We start from the raw sequence: 25,425 nt of genomic DNA on the forward strand, positions 1-25,425 counted from the left end.
AGCAGACCTGTAGCCATGGGGGATCGCACAACTAGCCTCCCCGCCACTCACTCCAATGCACGTTTTACACCGCTTCCTCAGGGAGTGACGAGGGTTGGTTGGTGATTCGGTTATAGTATTTTACTATTGGAAAGTTGAGATATTGACCGCAATACTGATTTACTGGCTGTATATTGGTGATTATTTAATTACTTTGTTCCCCATATGTATATTTAATTTAATGTTCCATGGTGGGTTGTATTACCTGTCTTCCCTGCCTACGGGTTTTATGTAGGTTTTAACATGTTTGTATGTGTTTTGTCATTTATGTTTTTTAATAAAATTTTGCCATTAATAGAAAACTCCTTTTAAATTGGATCTATAGTTGTTTATTGGGATATTTTGTTGTACTGTCTCTTTCCCAGGTCTGTCTTTTTCCCCGTCTGTCTCCCCCTCTCTTTGTCTGTCTCTTTCCCTGTCTGCCTGTCTCTGTCTGTCTCTTTCCTTGTCTGTCTCTATTTCTCTGTCTCTTTCCCCGTCTGTCTATATCAAGGTCTGTGTCTTTCCCCATCTATCTTTGTCTGTCTCTCTGGCTGTCTCCTCCTTCCCAGTCTGCCTGTCTCTGTCCCTGTCTGCATGTCTGTCTGTCTCTTTCCCCATCTGTTTCTTTCCAGGTCTGTCTCTTTCCAGGTCTGTTTCTTTCCAGGTCTGTCTCTATCTCTCTGTCTATTTCCCTTTCTGTCTCTGTCTGTCTCTCTGTCTGTCTCTGTCTGTCTCTCTCTATCCGTCTCCCCACCGACATCTTATTACCTCACATATAAGCTTCATATAATATGAATGTCTTTTGTTCCTATAGCAACCAATCACAGCTCCTACTAATAACCTGTAGTTCCAGGCTCCATTTACTTTAATGGAGCCATGTTTTTTGGGAGTAACTATAAAGCACGGGGTTAAATTTTCCTGTCAAAACATAGTCTACGACGTTCCCTGGGTCACATGAGGTGTCTGTGCAAAAGTTCGTGATTGTAAATGCGACGGTGCGGATACACTTTTCGTTTCACTTTTTCCCCATTATGTAGATAGGGGCAAAATTGATTGGTAAATTGGAACGCACAGGGTTAAAATTTCGCCTCACAACATAGCCTATGACGCTCTCGGGGTCCAGACGTGTGAGTGTGCAACATTTTGTGGCTGTAGCTTCGACGCTGCAGATGCCAATCCCGGACATACACACACACACACACACACACATACACACATTCAGCTTTATATATTAGATAAATAAATGTGTAGAGTTAGCAATAGTAAATGCAAATGATGCATAATAAATGAGAAATAAAAAGTAATAAATAGTAAATGAATCAAAATAGAAAAAAAATAATAGAGATGGAACAAGAAGTCTTGCAACCTTAAATGAGTTAGCTCATGAGTATACAGCCTTTGAAAAAGATAAGATTCCGCCATCCGTTATTCCCTTTTCCAAAAAGTTCCTGCCTTTCACATATTGTGCCAACATGGAAGTCTTTGCCAGATTTTAAGCATAGAATTCAGCAACATATCCAGGGATACAGTAAGGTAAGGGATTTGCTGCTGGGTACCACTGACCTCTACTCTGGACTGGAGTCTTATGAATCGATCTGCTCATCTCTAGTCCCAACCATCCTGGATACAGTGGACAATCCAAAATTTGGGTCCATGCCCTGCAGTCTTGTGTGTCTACTGAATGTTCCTCACTTCCACTGCCCCTCTGACCTCTCCTCCTGCAAGGGTAGAAAGAAATGGCAAATAGGTGTGGCTTCAGTGCATTATGCATGCCGCATAATTGATCTTTCTTTCTATTCCAAAGTTTGGTGGTATGCTTCTACCCTTTCACCACATGATGACGCCACCCCGTGCCGAAGTCAGGGTCGGGTGCGGCACGCTAGAGATCCCACTCTATCCAGGTACATAAGAAGGTTTCTCTTTACATATAACTGCTTTCTTATTAACTGTCATGTTTGCGTTGCATTTGATTTCTCCAAGTAGACTATATCCCTTTGGGCTTGTTCATGTCTATGACCAATATTGTATCTATATTACTTCTGATAGAACTCATTACCTTACACTGCAGTAGATAAGCATTCTTCCTATACTGAGTATTTTTTGACAATGGTGATACATATCGTTGCAATAACTAATTACATTATATGCTCTAATTGACTTATCACAATATTCTATTGTTCAAAAGAATTCTTCTGCATACTTTTGTGATTGATACTCCCCCCATATGCCATATTATGTTTACTCTCGATATATGAGATTGTACTATTCCGTATATTACCTGGATAAATTCTTGTGGGCACTTCTCATTACAATTGTGTGCTGCGCCCTTTCCTGCTTTAGATTCATCATGTGATTTTACGTGTTTTGAATAAAGATTATTGTTTTTATCCTACTATTTGTTTTCCTATGACTTTATGTCGGTTGTTTTCTGAATCTATATTTTTTTATAAAAGATTAAGAGGAATTTCACCTTTTAGCAGCATAATGAACCTAAGCATATCTCCAAATTAGCAAAAGAATGGCTTCACGAAGATATGTTACTGAGATAGGAGATGGTAGTTTTTACTCATGAGATTCTATGACAATGGGAGGAGGGAGGAGCTAGAGGCAGAGGGAGGAGCTAGATGCAGAGCTCCGCCCCCTCCCCCCTCTTTATATACATAGAATCTCATCAGTAACAGCTGCCATCTCCTATCTCAGTTATGGGAAAGTCTTCACTGAATACAAATTTGGTCAAAATGGTCATAGTAAGGGCTAGTGCACTGGAAGAGGAAGCCAAATGGGGGTAAGAGCAGGACAATTATCGCGCAAACAAATAGCCCATTGCTGCGTATTTGTAATTCTCTCATTAAATGGTGTCAGAGACATATTGTCAAGTGCGGTCCCTATTGCTACAAGAAATGTTCATTCTGTACAGGTTTTCTCCACTAGTGTAGAGGGTCTCTCGGGCTACCTGAAGTACTTCGGAAATGTTTTCTCGGAAAAAGAGGCGAGATATTACCTCCCCATCATCCTTACGACTGTACTATCAATCTTATCCCCAATGCCAAATTACTGAACACTCACCTGTATAATTTGTCGGGTCCTGAAAGGGCTGCCATGAAACAATATGTAACTGAAGGTTTACAGAAGGATCGTACTTGTTGAATTCTTCTTTGTAAAAAAAAAAAAAAAAAGAAAGCGGTCTCCTTCCTTGCCTGAATTTATGTGAATTAAACATAATTACAGTTAAGATTACATGCCCACTTCCAATTATCCTCGATATAATCCACTCACGGGGGCTAAATGGTTTTCCAAACGTGATCTTAGAGAGGCTTATAATATGATAATTTTAGCCTGGACTTTCACCTGACTATGCCTCAGTTTATGCCCTGTACCCATGACATGTCCTCCTGGTATTCTGACACCGAAACATTAACTGACGGTGACTCAGTTTCCTCCTTGTATCCACAATGAGTTCTCCTGGTATCTGACCTCGGATCATCTGACTACCCTGCCTCCAGACTTGCCCGTGAGTAAGTGACTAGCATCACAACAAGAAATATATAAATTGATGGAAAATGGGATAGAGGACAGGTAAGCAAATGTATATTACAGAAGAGAAGAGACTCTGACCTATTGAGGGATAATTACACTATGTAATTGTGGATGAGTAATCAGCATAATCGGCTGTATATATAATATTTGTTTTCATGTTATAATAAAAAAACATCTGTGGGTCGATATTTTCACTTGTACTGTTCCTTGTGCCTGCTAATGTAATGTAAATGCCACAAGATGGCGATGTAATTCAGCTGAACATTAATTTGTTAAAGAAAAAACAATCTTCGCATCAAAACAGACATTCCCTCCCCACTGATCAACACAAATAAACTTGCTCTGTCTTCTATTTCCATGATAATGTGGGCTAGCTCTTAGCATTTTGGGATGAAAGGTAATGCAAATGTGATCTTTCAAGCGTCTAACCTGTCAGGGTAATTATGAATAATTGCTACTTAAAAATGAGTATTTCCTATTTGTTAAAATATACGAAAAGAAAACCTTTCTTGGGTAATGACATAGGATTTTAAAGGTGACTGCATAAAACAGTTTTTATAGGAAAAATTTCTCAGAGTAAACCAGTGTAAAGCTTGTGAGCCGATAAAACCGTTTTTAGAAATGAAGAATTATAGAGTATTGAATGTAGCAGTTTTTTTCTGTATGGTAGATGCAGTGTTTTTCTGCTATTTAGGCAAAGGCGTTAACTGGGTACCAACCTCGTAGTTTAGCACTGCAGTGGCACACCCTAATTAGAGTTTCCTCAGTGGTAACTATGCAATCTGAAAGAGCAAGACTATATGATGTAACATCACTACATTAGAAGAGTGGTTGTGCGTATATAGACATAATAATGACCTATCTATAGAGTAGCTTATTAATACCAGATCGGTGGGAGTCCGTCACCCAGCACTCTCACCAGTTTGGTATTGATACCCTACCCTATTGATAGGTCAGACAACCCCTTGAAACATAATTAAAACATAATAGGCTACTACTCTAAAGATGACATTGAGGTGGCAGGGCTTCTCAATAGCCTAATGTTCATTGGACAATATACAATTTTCCCCAGCAAGCATAAAAAACATTTGTTACTATTTCATACCTCTATTAATTATCTTTCACTTTTTTCTTTTAGAAAAATAATTATCTGTGTTATCCTGTCTTTAGGCTACCTATGCAGAGCACAGCAGTCAAGTTTTTAACACGGATGCCACACATACCCATGTTATTCTCTGGAGTTACACAGGCGTGGTTTCACACGGACTGTTGACCCTGCGTAGCCTCGCACGCACGCACGGAGACATGTCCGTTTTTTCACCGGTAGCATGGGTGTGACATGGCCCGCACACTGATGTAATCCGTGTGACATCAGAGTGACACGTAATGGATAAAACAAGTGTCTTTGAAAAAAAAAAAGATTTTCCATACTCACTTGTCTCCAGCATTGCTGTCTTCAGCGTGGCTGTCACTTGTTTCTGACTCCCGCTCATTAGGCTCATTGCATATTACTGCACTGAGGAGCTGGAAGCAACAGCAGTGCAGAGATATTAGCGCCTGGACAGCATAGCTGGGGACAGGTGAGTAGCCAGCAGTTTGTGTGTGCAGTGATGTCAGGGGGTCATCAGATTGTCCAAGGAACTCCGATGAACCCTGAGGACACCCCAGTGACACCTGCGCTACCGCGGGTGTAGCGGCTGTCACTTCACGGGTTCATCAGAGTTCATTGGGAGCTCTGATTAACCCTTGACATCACTGTTGCGCCTGCACACACACTGATAAGGGCACTCCTACGGTGACTTATGCTGACCTTATGAGGTCCAGGCCATTGCAGGGAAGCACACACATTGATAAGGGCACACCTGCGGTGACCTGGGCTGACCTTATGAGGGCCAGGTCACTGCAGGGAAGCATACACAGCAGTGTTTATGTGCCTGCAGGGGTTGCTCTCACAAACAATGGAGAGCTTCGGTTCTCTATTGAATGTGCCGGCAGTATGAGATCGACCTGGGACCACCCTAGTTGGATTACGGCAGACCAGGATTAGGGCTTGTACAGGGAAATACATTGGAAAAGAGGATGTCTCAAATATTACCCCGTTTGCCACTGCACCAGGGCTATTCTATCTGTTCTTTCTTTCTTTCTGTCTATTTGTTATGTTCTTTCTTATTTTCTTTCTTTATATCTCTCTATCTATTTTATCTGTTCTATCTATCTATCTATCTATCTAATCTGTTCTATCTATCTTATTTCTTCTGTCTGTCAATCTATCTATTTGTAATGTGGAATGATTATATCTGTCTCTTTAAGAAAAACCAGGTTGTGGGTAGGGACAGGAAGGGAGGTGAGAAAAGGAAGTTTAGTTTCAGTTTAGAGCATGTTGATGAAACTGTTATGCTGTATGCTGGAGAGAGAAGGAGAAGAATAAAGTACAGTTAGAATTTACTCTCTTGGATTCCTTACACCGTGTGGACGTTACACTATCTATCTATCTATCTATCTATCTATCTATCTATCTATCTATCATGTATCTATCTATCTGTCCATCTATCTATCTATCATGTATCTATCTATCTATCTATCTGTCCATCTATCTATCATGTATCTATCTATCTGTCCATCTACAGTCAGGGCCAGAAATATTTGGACAGTGACACAAATTTTGTTATTTTAGCTGTTTACAAAAACATGTTCAGAAATACAATTATTTATATAATATGGGCTGAAAGTGCACACTCCCAGCTGCAATATGAGAGTTTTCACATCCAAATCGGAGAAAGGGTTTAGGAATCATAGCTCTGTAATGCATAGCCTCCTCTTTTTCAAGGGACCAAAAGTAATTGGACAAGGGACTCTAAGGGCTGCAATTAACTCTGAAGGCGTCTCCCTCATTAATCTGTAATCAATGAAGTAGTTAAAAGGTCTGGGGTTGATTACAGGTGTGTGGTTTTGCATTTGGAAGCTGTTGCTGTGACCAGACAACATGCGGTCTAAGGAACTCTCAATTGAGGTGAAGCAGAACATCCTGAGGCTGAAAAAAAAAAAAAAATCCATCAGAGAGATAGCAGACATGCTTGGAGTAGCAAAATCAACAGTCGGGTACATTCTGAGAAAAAAGGAATTGACTGGTGAGCTTGGGAACTCAAAAAGGCCTGGGCATCCACGGATGACAACAGTGGTGGATGATCGCCGCATACTTTCTTTGGTGAAGAAGAACCCGTTCACAACATCAACTGAAGTCCAGTACACTCTCAGTGAAGTAGGTGTATCTGTCTCTAAGTCAACAGTAAAGAGAAGACTCCATGAAAGTAAATACAAAGGGTTCACATCTAGATGCAAACCATTCATCAATTCCAAAAATAGACAGGCCAGAGTTAAATTTGCTGAAAAACACCTCATGAAGCCAGCTCAGTTCTGGAAAAGTATTCTATGGACAGATGAGACAAAGATCAACCTGTACCAGAATGATGGGAAGAAAAAAGTTTGAAGAAGAAAGGGAACGGCACATGATCCAAGGCACACCACATCCTCTGTAAAACATGGTGGAGGCAACGTGATGGCATGGGCATGCATGGCTTTCAATGGCACTGGGTCACTTGTGTTTATTGATGACATAACAGCAGACAAGAGTAGTCGGATGAATTCTGAAGTGTACCGGGATATACTTTCAGCCCAGATTCAGCCAAATGCCGCAAAGTTGATCGGACGGCGCTTCATAGTACAGATGGACAATGACCCCAAGCATACAGCCAAAGCTACCCAGGAGTTCATGAGTGCAAAAAAGTGGAACATTCTGCAATGGCCAAGTCAATCACCAGATCTTAACCCAATTGAGCATGCATTTCACTTGCTCAAATCCAGACTTAAGACAGAAAGACCCACAAACAAGCAAGACCTGAAGGCTGCGGCTGTAAAGGCCTGGTAAAGCATTAAGAAGGAGGAAACCCAGCGTTTGGTGATGTCCATGGGTTCCAGACTTAAGGCAGTGATTGCCTCCAAAGGATTCGCAACAAAATATTGAAAATAAAAATATTTTGTTTGGGTTTGGTTTATTTGTCCAATTACTTTTGACCTCCTAAAATGTGGAGTGTTTGTAAAGAAATGTGTACAATTCCTACAATTTCTATCAGATATTTTTGTTTAAACCTTCAAATTAAACGTTACAATCTGCACTTGAATTCTGTTGTAGAGGTTTCATTTCAAATCCAATGTGGTGGCATGCAGAGCCCAACTCGCGAAAATTGTGTCACTGTCCAAATATTTCTGGACCTAACTGTATCTATCTATCTATCATGTATCTATCTATCCATGTATGTATCTATCTATCTATCTATCTATCATGTATCTATCTATCTATCCCTCTATCTATCTATCTAGCTATCATGTATCTATCTATCCATGTATGTATCTATCTATCTATCTATCATGTATCCCTCTATCTATCTATCTATCTATCTATCATGTATCTATCTATTTATCTATCTATCATGTATCCCTCTGTCTATCTATCTATCTATCTATCTATCATGTATCTATCTATTTATCTATCTATCATGTATCCCTCTATCTATCTATCTATCTATCTATCTATCTATCTATCTATCTATCTATCTATCTCCAGCTATCTATCTATCTATCTATCTATCCATGTATATATCTATCTATCAGTCAATTCATCTTATCTGTTCTATCTAACTATCTATCTATCTATCTTATCTGATCTGATCTATCTATCTTTCTATAGCTAGCTATAATTTTTCAGGCTTTGCCGATCTTTTACACTTTAAAAAAACATTCATTTCAGTATCATGTATTTTTTACTGGTACCAGTCATATGTATGCAAACACGGACGTCACACGGATGACACACGGGTGACCATACCGGTACGTGTGACTTGCACCTGTTTAAACATGGATGTCTGAAAGGGGCCTCGCAAGCAGTTGAACAGAGAAAGCTGAGCTCAATAAGTGTTCAGGCTGCAGAACGCACAACATATGATAAATTGTTAGCACTGCTTTGGTTGGCATATGCTTTGTAGCTTAGCGACTGAATAATACTGATAATTAACAACAGTGGCCATCCTCACTATCCTTACGTTAATCATACCTCTGAACTTGCCAAAAATGAAAAGAGAGACAGATCATATCACATGCTTAGTGCACCATGGCAAAATGTTATACCTTGCCTCCATAACCCATAACATACTATGTCCATCTTGGGTCATCTTCATCCCCCTGCCTTTGATGGGGGCTCGCTACGCCAAGTTTGCATCTTTCCTTGCACATGCCAGATAATCTCATCAGCCAACATTGCCTCTAACAGCTGTTGCTGTAAACCAGTTAAATACCGCTGTCAATCTCTGACAGCGGGATTTAATACGTTCGTGCAGGGAACGCGTCATTCTCCGCTCCCATTAGTGACCCCATCATATGATCACGGGGTGCCGATGGGTTGTCCTCACAGCAGGGTGTCAACTGATGACACGTGTCTATCATGCAAGGCTACATTCATAGGACATCAAGATTTCTGCTATACAAAGCAGTGCATCAGCACTGCTCTGTATAGCACAAGAGATTGGACGATTGTAGCTTCAAGTCGCATAAGTAGACTAGTAAAAACAGTAAAAAGTAAAAAAAACATAAAGTTTTTAAAATTATAAAAAAAAACCCCGAAAGTTCATATCACCATTGAAAATAAAACATTAAAAAAATACACACATTTGGTATTGCTGCTTTCAGAAATGTCCAATATAAAATACATTTTTCTGATCGGTAAACAGCATAAAAAAAAAAAATCAAAATGCCAGAATTGCAGATTTTCAGGTCAGTTTTTGATAAAAAGAAGGCTGTGAATGAAAAAAAATATTTCTATTTCGCCACAATTGCTTTTTTTTTCCACTTACTAGTACATTACATGATAAAATAAATGGTGCCGTTCATAGTGCAACTCATCCCTCAAAAAACAAGCCCTCACAAGGCTAAATTGATGGACAAATGAAATAGTTATGGCTCTTGGAATATGGGAAGGGAAAAACAAAAAAATCGGTCCTTAAGGCTACATGAGTATGCTGCAGTTTTGTTATCACAAAAAAAAACTACATGTTTGAGGCATCAAAACTGCACCAAAAACTGCACCTTTTCCCAAAGAACCTGGAATGTAAAAAAAAAAGGATTGCAATGATGCTGCGTTTTTGTCAAATCCGATTGTGATGCTTTTTTATGTCAAAAATAGTGATGGGCGGACAAGACTGTAAAGTCTGACCCCAGCGGGTTCAAAGGCATCTGGGAAATAAAAGAAATAAAGTTAAAATAAATAAAAAAAAATAATAAACAGAGCGTGCTATACTTACAGAGTCTCCGGCACAGCTGTATCTGCTCCCACGGCCTCTCATTCTTCTTCCGGGGCTGCTCTTTAGGCTCATACATAGTCACTGTTTCCCCTGGTCATCGCTTGGCTCACTCAGTCTCTGCTTAAACCTCACAGTAGGCGGTCATGTTCTATGGCCGTTCAGTGTGAATTCAGATGTAGCAGTGCTGGAATCATCATGGCACCTTATGTGGATTACGTCGGACCTGGGTGTTCTGGGAGTTAATAAAGGGGTGAAAGAGGGTGATTTTTGTATTACTATTTCAAATAAAGGATTTTTTGGGTGTTTGTGTCTATTCCTTTTCACTTTTACAGGTTAGTGATGCTTAGGTCTCATAGATGCCTCCCATTACTAATCTATGGCTTAGTGGCAGCTGTGGGCTGCCATTAACCCCTTATTACCCACTGTACCAGTGCAATCGGGAAGAGCCGTGTAAAGTGCTGGGATTGAAGCATCTAATGGATGCAGTAATCTTGGGCGGATTGAGGCTGCTATTTTTAGGCTGGGGGGCTCCCAATAACCATGGGTCTCCCGAGCCTGAGAATACCAGCCCCCTGCTGTCTGGCTTTATCTTGGCTGGGTATCAAAATTGGCGGGACTGCACACTGTTTTTTAAAGTTATTTATTTAAATATTAAAAAAAAGCTGCATGCAGTTCTTCCTATTTTATTACACAGCAAAGATAAGTACACAGCTAGGGGCTGCAGCCTGTAGCCATATGCTTTGTGTGCTGGGTAGCATAATATAGGGTAATCCTTCACTAATTTTGTGATTTTATTTATTTTACTGTACGATAGACCTGCAGACCGGGTCTGTGATGGAAGTGTCAAAAAAGCTGTGAGTTCAACCTATCACAGACGCCGGTGGGCAGGGAATGCAGTGCATATTCAATGAAGGTAATGATCGGTCCGGTAAGTGACTGAGCAGCCACGGGAGCGTACAGCCATGCTGGTTACCCGGTAAGTATGAAGCGCTTGCTCCTACCCCTTCAAGCCATATTCTGGTCCCCACAGAGTATATGGGGACCGATATCCAGCCAGTTTTCGGGGATCAATTTCTCTAGTTAGAAACGCAGGGACAAAACGCAAAAGAATTGACATACTGCAGTTTGTCAGATGTTTGTGACAAATAAACTGCAGATAAAAAACTGAAAATCTGAATTCTTATAGACATTGCTGAGAAGTCGAAAGTGAGAACTTTCTGACAACAAAACTACACCAAAAAATAAGGAAAAAAAGTGGCAAAAACAACAGCGTACACATGTAGCCAAGAGGAAATCTTTCAGCAGGTTTTTTCTACCTGATCTAAGCATAATGTAGGCAAAGACACCTGAATCAAATGATGTATCACGTAGAATACTTGGTGCAGCCGTTCTGACACAATGAATAATTTTAGTTTTAGCAAAATAGCAGAGGCCTCTTGTGCTCTTCAGTCCAACTAATGATAAATCTACTGAAACTGAAACTAGCATTGCAGGTAAACAAAAACACACTTTGTGATAAGAGACACATGGCTAAAATCTCTGTTAACCCTTGCAGCTTGTTGTCTTCAGATTACATAGCAAAAATCTGCTGACAGACTCCCTTTAGAGGGTTAACCATATTGCTTAGTCACATCCATTTACCATTTCATCCTCTCCTGACTACATAAACAAATTGTTAGAAAGTGGTGAATGAATACTGTAAAAATAATGAATACTGTGAAAACAAAACCTCAAACATTTTTCAATACATTACATGGAAAAGTGTATGGTGTCATTCAAAAGTACAGTTGACCCTGTAAAAAAACAGCAATTGTAAGAAGAGGAGAAGGTGAGGAAATGCAAACCATAAAAATGAAAATTGGCTGCGGACACAAAGGGTTAAAGGTATTGTCCAGGTTTTGGACAAAAGTCTGTAGGCACTCTGGCTACAGACTACTGAATTGTGAAATTGTGTGGTGTGGATTCTGTCCCAATTCCCCAGTATTGCTAATAGAGATGAGCGAACCTCTAGAGGCTCGAGTTCGACTCGGTTCGTCGAACGGAGGCCGCGTTCGAGTTCAGTTCGGCGAGCCGTTCGACGAACCTCTCGAACCCCATTGAAACCAATGGGAGGCAATCACAAACACATAAAAACACATTCAAAATGTACACATACAGTTAATAAACGTTAAACATTAAACATTAAATTGAAATTATAAATATATTATAAATATAATTAAATTAAAAATAAAAAAAAAACAAAAAAACATTTTTTACCGAGACTAGAACTCGCGACCTCATACTATTTAAGCAAGCGCTCTAACCACTAGTCTGCTGCTTCTAATGATAAAGATAGGCGGATTTTGTAATCTTGACTTCTGCATTGCTGAAGTCTCTACTGACCACGCGATTCACTTCATTGCTACATGGAGCTGATCAGAGCACTCGTGTTCTGTAGCAGAGCTGACAGTGTCATGTGGATTATGTCGGACCTGGAGGGGTATTTGTGGGTTAATAAAGGGGTGAAAGATGGGGTTTTTTTTGTCTTTTATTGCAAATAAAGGATTTTTCGGTGTGTGTTTTTCTTTACTTTTACTTTAAGTTTAATTATGGAAGGTATCTCGGGGAGACGCCTGGCATGATTAACTCTTTATTACCTCGATTGCCACCGCACCAGGGCAATTCGGGATGAGCTGGGTAGAGTCCCCCGGGACAGTCGCATCTAATGGATGCAGCTATTCCGGCCGGCTGCTGGGTGATATTGTTAGGGTGGTGGGCTCCCGATAATGTGGTGCTCTCCATCCTGACAACACCAGCCTCCAGCCATGTGGCTTTATCCTGGCTGGTATCAAATATGGGAGGAACCGCATTTTTTTTTTATTTATTTATTTCACTGCACGATAAAATTAAAAATAAATTAAAAAAAAAATAGTTAAATTCTTTACCAGGACCGGGACCAGAACTCACGACCTCATGCTGCATATGCAAGCACCCAATCCACTGAGCTATTACCTCTATTGATAAACATAGGCAGATTTTGTAATCTTGAAGCCTGCAGTGCTCTGCTGACAGCGCGATTCACTTCATTGCTACGTGGACCTGATCCAGCGCGATGGTGTTTTACGGTGCTGCTACATCTTAAGGGAGCAGAGATGACAGTGTCGTGTGGATTACGTCGGAACTGGAGGGGTATTTGTGGGTTAATAAAGGGGTGAAAGATGGGGTTTTTTTTGTCTTTTATTGCAAATAAAGGATTTTTCGGTGTGTGTGTTTCTTTACTTTTACTTTAAGTTTAATTATGGAAGGTATCTCGGGGAGACACCTGGCATGATTAACTCTTTATTACCTCGATTACCACCGCACCAGGGAAATTCGGGATGAGCTGGGTAGAGTCCCCCGGGACAGTCGCATCTAATGGATGCGGCTATTCCGGGCGGCTGCTGGGTGATAATGTTAGGGTGGTGGGCTCCCGATAACGTGGTGCTCTCCATCTTGACAATACCAGCCTCCAGCCGTGCGGCTTTATCCTGGCTGTTATCAAATATGGGGGAATCACATCTTTTTTTTTTTTTATGATGTATTTATTTATTTTACTGCACGATATAGAGCCGCCCGCCGGCGGCTGTGATTGGTTGCAGTGACAAAGCTGTCACTCAGCTTGGGGACGTGTCTAACTGCAACCAATCATGGGCGCCGGTGGGCGGGGAAAGCACGGAATAACTAATTGACTAATGAAGCGGCAACCATTTTCTAAAAAGGAAAAGACACAGCAGATTTGTGACAGCGTGCAGCGAGATGCCCGTGATCGGTGAGTAGGAAAGAGAGAGGGATTGTGCTGGGGACGCAGGACGCATGCAGATAGCAACATGTGCACATAACCTTACTGTGAAAAGCCACGTTTTTGCTGATCGAACCGTTCTCAAACGTAACTCGAACTGTTGAGCTTTTAGCAAAAAACTCGAGTTCGAGTTCGATCTCTAGCACCCCCCAAAATCACTCGAACATGAAATTGGCGAACCTCGAACATCGCTCATCTCTAGTTGCTAATATGAACAGGTTGTTACATGACTATGTGTATACAATCTGCATACTAGCGGTCACATGCTGACTAGGCTTTTTTTGAGTTGGGGACACTACTTTTTTCTGAACCATAAAAAGACATCAAAATATAAAAAACAAACAACAAACTTATACTCACCTCTCCGGCTTGCACAATATTCACTGCTGCCCATCCAGTCCTTGTCATCTCTTCGCATTGGCATTGGTAGTTCTGAAATCCCCGATGCCTTAGTCAGTAGGACTCCTTGTCTTATAGGCCGAGGAGGGCTCTATATATGCACCCTTTAAAGGTCTCAGCCCTTGATGGACCAGTGGCAATAAGGAGCAGAGGGGCTATAAAGATGAGCTGTGAGGGGAGTAGAAGAACTGACACTATTTTTGTTACATATTATGTGTATTATGCTCTGAGGTCTTTAAGAGACGACTTAGAATCTCGGCTCATCTGCCCACCATCTATAATCATATATATATATATATATATATATATATATATTTATATATATATATATATATATATATATATGAATATATATGTGTGTGTGTATATATGTATATACACACATATATATGTGCACACACACACACATATATATATATATTTATATATATATATATATATATATATATGGGACAAAAAAGACAAGTCGCACACTGTGAAAAACCAAAATAAATTCTACCTTATAACATAAATGGAGGTATTTAGAATATTATAATGGCCATTGTAATACCAGCCCAGCGCCCCTTCACGGCATCCTCCTTTGCTGGGTCCTATACTAAACTGCATCTTTTCTGGGTTTTAAAAGCCTACACGATCAGCCGGTGAACAAAAAGGAGGCTAATGAAGCAGCCTGGAGCTGGGGTGCAAATCTAGCAAACAGAGCACCACTCCCTGTTATATGCATTATACAGTAGAAAAAAACAGAATGAAACAGGGGTTCCCTTGCTGGTTTCCCACGCTGGTACTAACCTGACTTCAAACCGTATTGGCAGCACCTTTACAATTGTGGACAGGTGCGTTTCTGGATGATGTATAAATATGAAGGGGCGTTGGGCTGGTATTACAATGGCCATTATAATATTCTACATACCTCCATTTATTTTATAAGGTAGAATTTATTTTGGTTTTTCAAAGTGTGCGACTGGTCTTTTTTGTCTCATATTTATACATCATCCAGATACATACCTGTCCACAATTGTAAAGGTGCTGCCAATACGGTTTGAAGTCAGGTTAGTACCAGCGTGGGAAACCAGCAAGGGAACGCCTGGTTCATTCTGTTTTTTTCTAGTACATATATATATATATATATATATATATATATATAATTGCCTTATTCTGTCTGTCTGTCTGTCTTGCTCCAAAATTCTGTCGTTACCGGGACAAGCGTCTCATTGGCCGCTCGCCTCGCCTCGGCTCCGCCCCCCGCATGGATTGGCCGCTCGCCCAGGCTCCGCCCCCACACGAATTGGCCTCTCGCCCTGGCCCCCTGCACGCATTGGCAACTCGGCCACGCCCCGCCCCCCCTCACGCATTGCACGCTCGCTCTGGCCCCGCCCCCCGCACGCATTCCCCGAACCGACACGGAGCCCCGACTTCCAGGTGAGTGCTGTACCCCTGGGAGCCCACACCAGCGTACGCCGGCAACCCAGCCGACACATACCCTCACATTGCTGGGGTTGCCGGCGTACGCTGGTGTGGGCTCCCGTGCGTGCGGGGGGCGGGGTACGCTGGTAACCATGGTACACATCAGGTAATATTGTGTAGCATGGTTACCAGCGTATGCCGGCTCCCTGCCCATTCAGATCGTTGGTCTCCCGCTGTCATACGCTGATGCGTGCTGCACAGCAGGAGACCAACAAGTGACCCAGCACTGTCTCTTTGAATACTTACCTGATTTGTACCATGCTTACTAGCATACCCCTACTCCCGGCACACGTACGCTGATAACAATGATACACATCAGGTAACTATGGAAACCGCTTTGCATAGTTGCCCCCTCGGCCACGCCCCCACACTCGGCCACGCCCCCGCTCGGCCCCCCCCGCTCCAGGACTACTCCTCCTATTATACTCCTCACCTCCAGGACTACTCCTCTTATTATACTCCTCACCTCCAGGACTACTCCTCCTATAATACTCTTCTCCCCCAGGACTATTCCTCCTATTATACTCCTCTTCCCCCAAGACTACTCCTCCTATTATACTCCTCTCTCCAAGACTACTCCTCCTATTATACTCCTCTCCCCCAGGACTACTTCTATTATACTCCTCTCACCCCAGGACTACTCCTCCTATTATCCTCCTTTCTCCCCAGGACTACTCCTCCTATTATCCTGCTCTCCCCCAAGAACTACTCCTCCTATTATCCTCCTCCCCCCCAGGACTACTCCTCCTATTATACTCCTCTCCCCCCAGGACTACTTCTATTATACTCCTCTCACCCCAAGACTCCTCCTCCTATTATCCTCCTTTCTCCCCAGGACTACTCCTCCTATTATTCTTCTCTCCCCAGGACTACTCCTCCTATTATCCTGCTCTCCCCACAGGACTACTCCTCCTATTATCCTCCTCTCCCCCCAGGACTACTCCTCCTATTATTCTTCTCTCCCCCCAGGAATACTCCTCCTATTAGACTCCTCTCCCCCCAGGACTACTCCTCCTATTATCCTCCTCTCCCCCCAGGACTTCTCCTCCTATTAGACTCCTCACCCCCAGGACGACTAATCCTATTATCCTCCTCTCCCCCCAGGACTACTCCTCCTATTAGACTCCTCTCCCCCCAGGACTACTCCACCTATTATCCTCCTGTCCCCCCAGGACTACTCCTCCTATTATCCTCCTTTCTCCCCAGGACTACTCCTCCTATTATCCTGCTCTCCCCCCAGGACTACTCCTCCTATTATACTCCTCTCCCCCCAGGACTACTTCTATTATACTCCTCTCACCCCAGGACTACTCCTCCTATTATCCTCCTTTCTCCCCAGGACTATTCCTCCTATTATCCTGCTCTCCCCCAAGAACTACTCCTCCTATTATTCTTCTCCCCCCCCAGGAATACTCCTCCTATCAGACTCCTCACCCCCAGGACTACTCTTCCTATTATCCTCCTCTCCCCCCAGGAATACTCCTTCTATTAGACTCCTCTCCCCCCCAGGACTACTCCTCCTATTAGACTCCTCACCCCCAGGACTACTCCTCCTATTATCCTCCTTTCTCCCCAGGACTACTTCTCCTATTATACTCCTCTCCACCCAGGACTACTTCTATTATACTCCTCTCACCCCAGGACTACTCCTCCTATTATCCTCCTTTCTCCCCAGGACTCATCCTCCTATTATCCTGCTCTCCCCCCAGGACTACTCCTCCTATTATTCTTCTCCCCCCCCCCCAGGAATACTCCTCCTATTAGACTCCTCTCCCCCCAGGACTACGCCTCCTATTAGACTCCTCACCCCCAGGACTACTCCTCCTATTATCCTCCTCTCCCCCCAGGACTACTCCTCCTATTATACTCCTCACCTCCAGGACTACTCCTCCTATTATCCTCCTCTCCCCCCAGGATTATTCCTCCTATTATCCTCCTCTCCCCCCAGGACTACTCCTCCTATTAGACTCCTCACCCCCAGGACTACTCCTCCTATTATACTCCTCTCCCCCAGGACTACTCCTCCTATTATACTCCTCTCCCCCAGGACTACTCCTCCTATTATACACCTCTCCCCCAGGACTACTCCTCCTATTATACTCCTCTCCCCCCAGGACTACTTCTATTATACTCCTCTCCCCCAGGACTACTCCTCCTATTATACTCCTCTCCCCCCAGGACTCCTCCTCCTATTATCCTGCTCTCCTCCAGGACTACTCCTCCTATTATACTCCTCTCCCCCAGGACTACTCCTTCTATTATCTTCCTCTCTCCCCAGGACTACTCCTCCTATTATACTCCTCTCCCCCCAGGACTACTCCTCCTATTATCCTCCTCTCCCCCAGGACTATTCCTCCTATTATCCTCCTCTACCCCAGGACTATTCCTACTATTATACTCCTCTCCCTCCAGGACTCCTCCTCCTATTATCCTGCTCTCCCCACAGGACTACTCCTCCTATTATACTCCTCTCCCCCAGGACTACTACTCCTATTATACTCCTTTCCCCCCAGGACTCCTCCTCCTATTATCCTGCTCTCCCCACAGGACTACTCCTCCTATTATACTCCTCTCCCCCAGGACTCCTCCTCCTATTATCCTGCTCTCCCCCAGGACTACTCCTCCTATTATCTTCCTCTCTCCCAAGGACTACTCCTCCTATTATACTCCTGTCCCCCCAGGACTACTACTCCTATTATCCTCCTCTCCCTCCAGGACTACTCCCCCTATTATACTCCTCACCCCAGGACTACTCCTCCTATTATCCTCCTCTCCCCCTATTATCCTCCTCTCCCCCCAGGACTATTCCTCCTATTATCCTCCTCTCCCCCCAGGACTATTCCTACTATTATACTCCTCTCCCTCCAGGACTACTCCTCCAACACACACACACTGCACAAAACATACCTCCCCCCAAAACACACACACACCCACACAAACCGTGCAACACATACAGCACCACACACACACACAATGCTGCAGACACACAGCGATCCACAAACAACACAACGCAACACACAGCACCACACACACACACACACACACAACGCTGCAGACACACAGCACTCTACAAACAACGCAACACACAAACAACACCGCTCTCACACACGCACACCCAGACAACACCCAGAACATTTACAGCGCACTACACAAATACTTGGCAACTACAGACAACATCTATATATATATATATAACAAAAATCATACAGTAACTACACAATAAATTCTAGAATTTAGTCTGGTGCTTCACAGGAATAGCAAATATAAAAGGTAAAAGGAAGAGAGAAAAGTATGTGAACTAAAGTGTAACTTTTATTAAATAAGTCAGAGGGCCCTTAGAGAAAGCTGACACTGATCAGGAAAACATGCGTCAGAGACACAGTCTCCAAACACAACTTGTCCTGCAAAACACAAGCTCTCCTATAGATATGTTGATAAAAAATAAAGTTATGGTTTTTAGAAGAAGGGGAGATAAAAACTAAACATGAATGATGTTATTCCTTGCTATTTTCTAATTGTGAGATTTTATTATATTATCTTTCCTCATGCGTGATATTCTTTTAATCTGTAATTAAATCCAAAATATATTTAACAACATATATACTGTATGTATTTCTCTTTTGCTAGGACAAGCATGTTCTTTCTGTGGTTATGATTGAGAAAATGCTTGAAAGATTCAAAAAGTCAAACGAGTTTTTGGAGCTTATTTTAAAGGGCCTTAATGACTACCTGGAAAAGAAACGACTGTTTTTTCCTAGATTTTTCTTTTTGTCTAATGATGAACTCCTTGAAATTTTATCAGAAACAAAAGATCCAACCAGGTAAGATTTCATATTTTTTTTTATTCAGCTGCAGCAACTATATATTCAGATAATTGGTCTTTTTAAAAACATAAAGTTTATTGGATACAAAACATAGTCCAAATCAGTACAGGCCTACGTGTTCTAAGCGTAAACAGACTTTTAATCATAACTAAGATTTCATAAACCCATTCAATAAAGCTAACTTCATTTTCCATGGTATTGGTGTGTAAAAGAAATATGACATGCAGTGTTTTAATAATGTACTTCACAATGTACAGATGTAGCAAAGATTAACCTGACAAATAACTAATCTTGATAAAATGTTGAAGAAGATCAGCTCATATAAGAGGATTGAGATAAGCTAAAGTGTTACTAAACTTACAATTTCTTTTTTCATAACTGTGTCAAGCATTGAAAGTTATGTCGCTTTGTAAAGAACTTCATTAACTGATTTGGCTCAATTTCCATAGGATAGTCACATCACAGTGGCCTCCAAACCTTCTTTAATTGCCTTCCTCCTCTTGAAGTATGGATTATGTTTTGTGAAGGGGCGGCACTTTACGAGTGGGTTATAATAATAATAATAATAATAATAAATCTTTAGCGTCAATATTCCGCAGCGCTTTACAATTCAGGCGGTTCATATACCAACAAATAACAGTTATAAAAATTACAATAATTAGAGTTTGAAAAAAAAAGAGACAACCCTGCTCGTGAGAGCTTGCAATCTACAATGCGATGGGCGGGGGGGGGGCAAGGTACAAGTGCTTATTTATAATGACAATCCAGCCATCTCAAGGAAATGGGGGATAGATAATGGCTGCCTGAACCAGTTGACCAGAACCTTGAGATGCCTTTGGGTGCCATAGAGTTTGACGTGGGGTTATGTTCTGAGAAGACGTGGAGGGACTATGTGAATTTAGTTCTGCTAGGGAGTGTGGTAGGCCACCCTTAAAAGATGGGTTTTTAGGGAGCAGCTGAAGCTGAATAAGTTGTGATTTGTCCTAGCTTCTTGGGGTAGAGCGTTCCAGAGGATTGGTGGAGCTCGGCAGAAGTCTTGGATCTGGGAGTGGAAGGTTCGGATTAGTATGGATGTTAGTCGAAAGTCATTTGCAGAGCATAGAGAACAGGTGGGGTGATAGACAGAGAGGACGGAGGAGATGTAGGGGGGTGCCGCACTGTGGAGAGCTTTGTGGGTGAGAACAAGCAATTTGAATTGGATCCTGTGATATATGAGCAGCCAGCGCAATGACTGGCACAGAGAGAAGGCATCCGAGTAGCGGTTAGCCAGGTAGGTGACACTGGCTGCTGCATTAAGGATGGACTGCAGAGGAGAGAGTCTAGTTAGGGAGAGACCAATTAATAGAGAGTTACAGTAGTCGAGTCGGGAGTGGATCAGGGCCACGGTGAGGGTTTTTGTCGTTTCCATTGTGAGAAAGGGATGGATTCCAGAGATGTTCTTCAGGTGCAAGCGACAGGAGTGGGCAAGAGATTGTATATGGGAGGTGAAGGACAGATCGGTGTTAAGTATAACACCTAGACAGCGAGCCTGCTGCCTAGGAGTTATCATGGTGCCAAACACAGAGAGGTTTAGGAAGGTTGGAAGAGATGTTGGATTTAGGGAGGTTAGAAGATGGAGGGAATAGGAGTAGTTCAGTTTTGGAAAGGTTAAGTTTCAGATAAAGAGCAGACATAACGTTGCAAACTGCAGTCAGACAGTCACTGGTATTCTGTAGTACAGCGGGGATGAAGTGTATAGTTGTGTGTCATCAGCATAAAGATGGTACTGGAAGCCAAATCTACTGATGGGCTGTCCAATTGGGGCAGTGTAGAGAGAGAAAAGAAGAGGGCTGAGGACTGAACCTTGAGGGACCCCAACTGTGAGAGGAAGAGGGGAAGATGTGGAGCCAGCAAATGATACGCTAAATGAGTGGCCAGAAAGATAGGAAAAAAACAGGAGAGCACAGTGTCCTTTAGGCCGATTAAATGGAGCATAGAGAGAAGGAGATGGGGGTCAACAGTGTTTAAGGCTGCAGAGAGGTCAAGAAGAATAAGCAGAGAGTGGTCACCATTACGTTTTGCTGTCAGTAGGTCATTGGTTACTTTGACAAGGGCAGTTTCTGTTGAGTATAGGGGGCAAAAGCCAGACTGTAAAGCATCTAGAAGTGAGTGGAGAGGTAGCGGGTGAGGCAGGAATAGACCAGGCGCTCCAAGAATTTGGAAATGAAGGGGAGATTGGAGACTGGTCTGTAGTTGTTTGTGCAAGATAGGTCAAGAGTAGATTTTTTTTTAATAATGGAGTAATGATAGAGTGTTAAGGGAGGAGGGAAGATACCAGAAGAGTGAGAGAGAGATTGAAGATTTTAGTTAGGTGAGTAGTGATGACTGGAGAGAAAGACTTGAGTAGGTGTGAGGGAAAGGGTTCGGTAGGACAAGTGGTAGAACGAGGAGAGGAGCCTGGAGACTTCTTCCTCTGTGACTGGGTCAAATGTGGAGAGTGATCCGGACGGCATGTGGGGAGGGATGGAAATCACGACGCTTGGTGACTGGGAGCTGATCTCTTGCCGGATGTTTTCTCTTTTCTCTGTGAAATATGAGGCCAGATCATCAGCATAAAGGTCTGTGATAGGGGTCTGTGCTTTGGGACTAAGGTGGGAAGGAAAGGTGTCAAAGAGCTTTTTTGGATTGTTGTATAGTGAGGAGATCAAGGTGGTGAAGTAGGTCTGTTTGGCAAGGTGAATGGCAACGTTGTAGGTTCTTAACATGAATTTGTAGTGGATGAAGTTTTCTGGTGTGCAGGTTTTCCTCCATAGGTGTTCATCACTCCTAGAGCAGTGCTGGAGAAATTGAGTTTGCGATTTGAGCCAGGGCTGTTTTACTCTGTGTTTGGTCTTTCTGAAGGTGAGGGATGCTACTTGGTTTAGGGTACTTCTGAGTGTGTCATTGTAGTGGTTTACAGCCAGATCAGGACAGGAAAGTGAGGAGATAGGGGACAGTGATGAGTGTAGAGAGTCTGTAAATGTCTGAGAGTCGATGGCCTGTAGGTTTCTGAACGTGTGATAGGTGGGAGTGTGTTGGGGTGGGCGAGGGTTTGTGATCTTGAAGGAGAGGATGTTGTGGCCAGAGAGGGGAAGAGATAAGTTATCAAAGTGAGAGATGGAGCAGAGGCGGGCGCAGACCAGGTCAAGGGCGTTGCCGTCTTCATGTGTCCCAGAGGATGAGAGCTGCGAAAGGCCAAAGGAGGTGGTTAGAGATAGAAGCTGGGATGCAGAAGGGGAGATGGGGCTGTTCATGGGTATGTTAAAGTCTCCTAGGATAAGGGTTGGTAATTCTGAGGACATGAAGTGTGGCAGCCAGGCTGAAAAGTGGTGAAGGAACTGGGTGTGTGAGCCTGGGGGACGGTATATGACCGCTACTCTGAGGGAGAGGGAATGGAAGAGCCTGATAGTGTGGACCTCAAAGGATGGGAATGAGAGTGATGGAGCTGGGGGGATGACCTGGAAAGTGCACTGTGGGGACAGGAGTAAGCCGACTCCACCACCATGTCTGTTCTCAGGTCTTGGTAAATGGGAAAAGTGTAATCCACCATGAGAAATGGCAGCAGGGGAAGCAGTGTCCGAATCCTGAATCCAGGTCTCAGTGAGGGCCAGCAGATTAAGAGAGTTATTGAGAAAGTATTTGTGGATGTAAGGAAGCTTGTTACATACAGACCGTGGATTCCAGAGAGCACAATTAAAAGAGAGAGGTGAGGGTGTATGTCGCGGGCGGGGAGAGGACGCTGCGCTCACCACGCTCGGGTCCGGCGCTGCTGCTGCTTCGCTTGCTGCTCGGTGGTGGCTCGAGCGGTGGGCCAGATCCCGGGGACTCGAGCGGCGCTCCTCGCCTGTGAGTGAAAAGGGGAATGGTTTTGGGGATTTATTGTCCGTGACGCCACCCACGGTTGTGGTGAGGTTGTGACACCACCGCTGCTCTGGACGGGGATCCCGGGAGCAATGTTGTTTTTCCCCTCCGTGGGTAGGGGAATTGGTTGTCCCGGGGCCCGGTGAGGGAGGAATGGCAGGCGGGTTACGGGGCCTGGTGAGGTGCAGGGTCGCGCTGGCAGCACGGTGCCGCATGGCACGGTGGTACTCACTCAGCCAATGATGAATGCAAAGTCTCCGGTAAAACAAACGGCTGGATGGACGGGTCCCACAGACGGCTGCGGTGGTTCTTCTCCCGGTAGGTTGCCTTTCCCTGCACCTGTGTGATGTTCTCGGTTCCGGTGGCTTCCCACCGGTAACCCGCTCCCCAGCTTGGATGGAGGCTGAGGAAACCCCTTTTGCCCGCAGGCTCTGGCCCTGGGAACTGTAGTCTTGGCGGTGACTGTATTTCCCTTCACGGTTTGAGCTGTTGCCTTCAATCGGGTCTTGACTGCTGGGAAACCCCGGAGGTTCCCTTCGCTAACGGATTTGACCGGTTTTACGGCGACTCCTTGTCTGGTCGGGGTCCATAGGCCCTGCCGAATGGTTCTGGCTTCTCTTCGCTCCCCGATCCGGTACCGGCGGGCCACCGCCCATCCCCGGTCCTTACGGTTCACGTCAATTAGCCCCTCCTGCAGACGGTCACCACCGTCTGCCAACCTTGCTGTATGTGCCCGGGCCACGCACCCGGACACCGTCAGTCTGCTCCACTACCACTTCACTCCTCAAACTCTCAACTCCTCACTCCAACTCCTTCCTTTTCCCGCCTCCAGGACTGTGAACTCCTCGGTGGGTGGGGCCAACCGCCTGGCTCCACCCCCTGGTGTAGACATCAGCCCCTGGAGGGAGGCAAGAAGGATTTTTGTTTGACCTAGATGTGCTTAGCCGGGGTGTGGGGTGTGTTGTTGTAGTACCTGTGATGTCCTGGCTTGTCCAGGGTGCCACATTCCCCCTTAGTAAAATGCAGGCCGTCCGCGGGCTGCCCGTCCATCACCGGTTTTATTTTTGTTAACTGTAAAAGATAGAAAACGGTAAAAACATGTAAAAATCACAAACATTTCACAATGGTACGGCTTCCGCTCTTCTCCCACCCAAACAACCTGGCCCTGATGCTGCCCCTAAGAAGTGGGCAGCACCTCTTGACCCCAGTCCAGAACCAAGCTGCCCGAGCGGGTACTGTCTCTTTCAGGGGACCCCTGAACCCCCGAAGGATCGCCACCAGTTACGGTAGTGGCGGGCCTGGGCCATCCCTTTCCTCCAGGCCCATCCTCCCAAATCAGCCTCTCCGGAGGCGGTAATGGATTAAGCCAACAATTATTTACATTCCACTAAGTTTGTGGTTGCCCTGCAAGTTCTCGGGCTTGTCCGTAAGAAGTCCCTTACGCAACGGTTGCAGAAAGTCCCTATGGGGACTAGTAGCCGGCAACGGCCGGTTCAATCCAATCAGATAACTTCTTCGGTTGAATCTTATCATTCAAACTTTTAACTATACTGGTGGTCCCAATGGGGACAACTGCCAGCAACGGTGGACCGCTGACTCACTTCAAATCCACGATGTAGGCCGGAGGAGGGGGCTGGGCTTGTACTCGGGCCTCTTGGCTGCCCCTCAGCTTAGCGTCCAGAGCAAACCAACCCCTCTCCCCGCAATGCCTAGTGTACTGGACCAAATCCCCCGGCATCAGGTTGCTGCCCGGGTGGTCCTCCGGCAGGTGGGCATTGACGTCCCGTCGGGCTATAAAGATTCCGGCCTCCAGGCCCGGCTCATATGTAAATCCGTACCCTCGACGGACGTCAAACCTCCTCACCTGCCCCTCATAGATTGGGCCCCGTACGCGGAAGGTGGCCTGGCGGAGGCTCTCTTTTTCCTTAATCGTGCGAGCAACCAGCTTTGCCTTCCTCCTCTCACTCTCCGCGATTTCCTGGCCCAGTGGGGTCTGTTCCCTGTCCCAGTAAGGGGCTACGGTGGGCCCCTGCGCGCGGATTGGGCCCCGCGAGACCTCCTTCACACTGCCCACTGCCAGTGTTCTGGGCGGTAGGTCCCGCGGTGTCATGGCCTGGGTTGCTGCCTCACAGCG

At 44.3% G+C, this 25,425-nt stretch overlaps 1 protein-coding gene across 1 annotated transcript in view; it reads left to right on the forward strand.

The window, feature by feature from the left end:
* The window catches only part of DNAH7 (dynein axonemal heavy chain 7), an 880,767-nt gene that overhangs the window by 202,991 nt on the left and 652,351 nt on the right, over window positions 1–25,425 (forward strand). Inside the window, exon 19 of the mRNA XM_075317837.1 lies at window positions 19,216–19,409. Coding sequence (XP_075173952.1) covers window positions 19,216–19,409 — 194 coding nt within the window. The remainder of the gene's footprint in view (window positions 1–19,215; window positions 19,410–25,425) is intronic.

Source organism: Anomaloglossus baeobatrachus, chromosome 7 (genome assembly GCF_048569485.1).
Source record: "Anomaloglossus baeobatrachus isolate aAnoBae1 chromosome 7, aAnoBae1.hap1, whole genome shotgun sequence".
NCBI classification, from domain to species: domain Eukaryota; kingdom Metazoa; phylum Chordata; class Amphibia; order Anura; family Aromobatidae; genus Anomaloglossus; species Anomaloglossus baeobatrachus.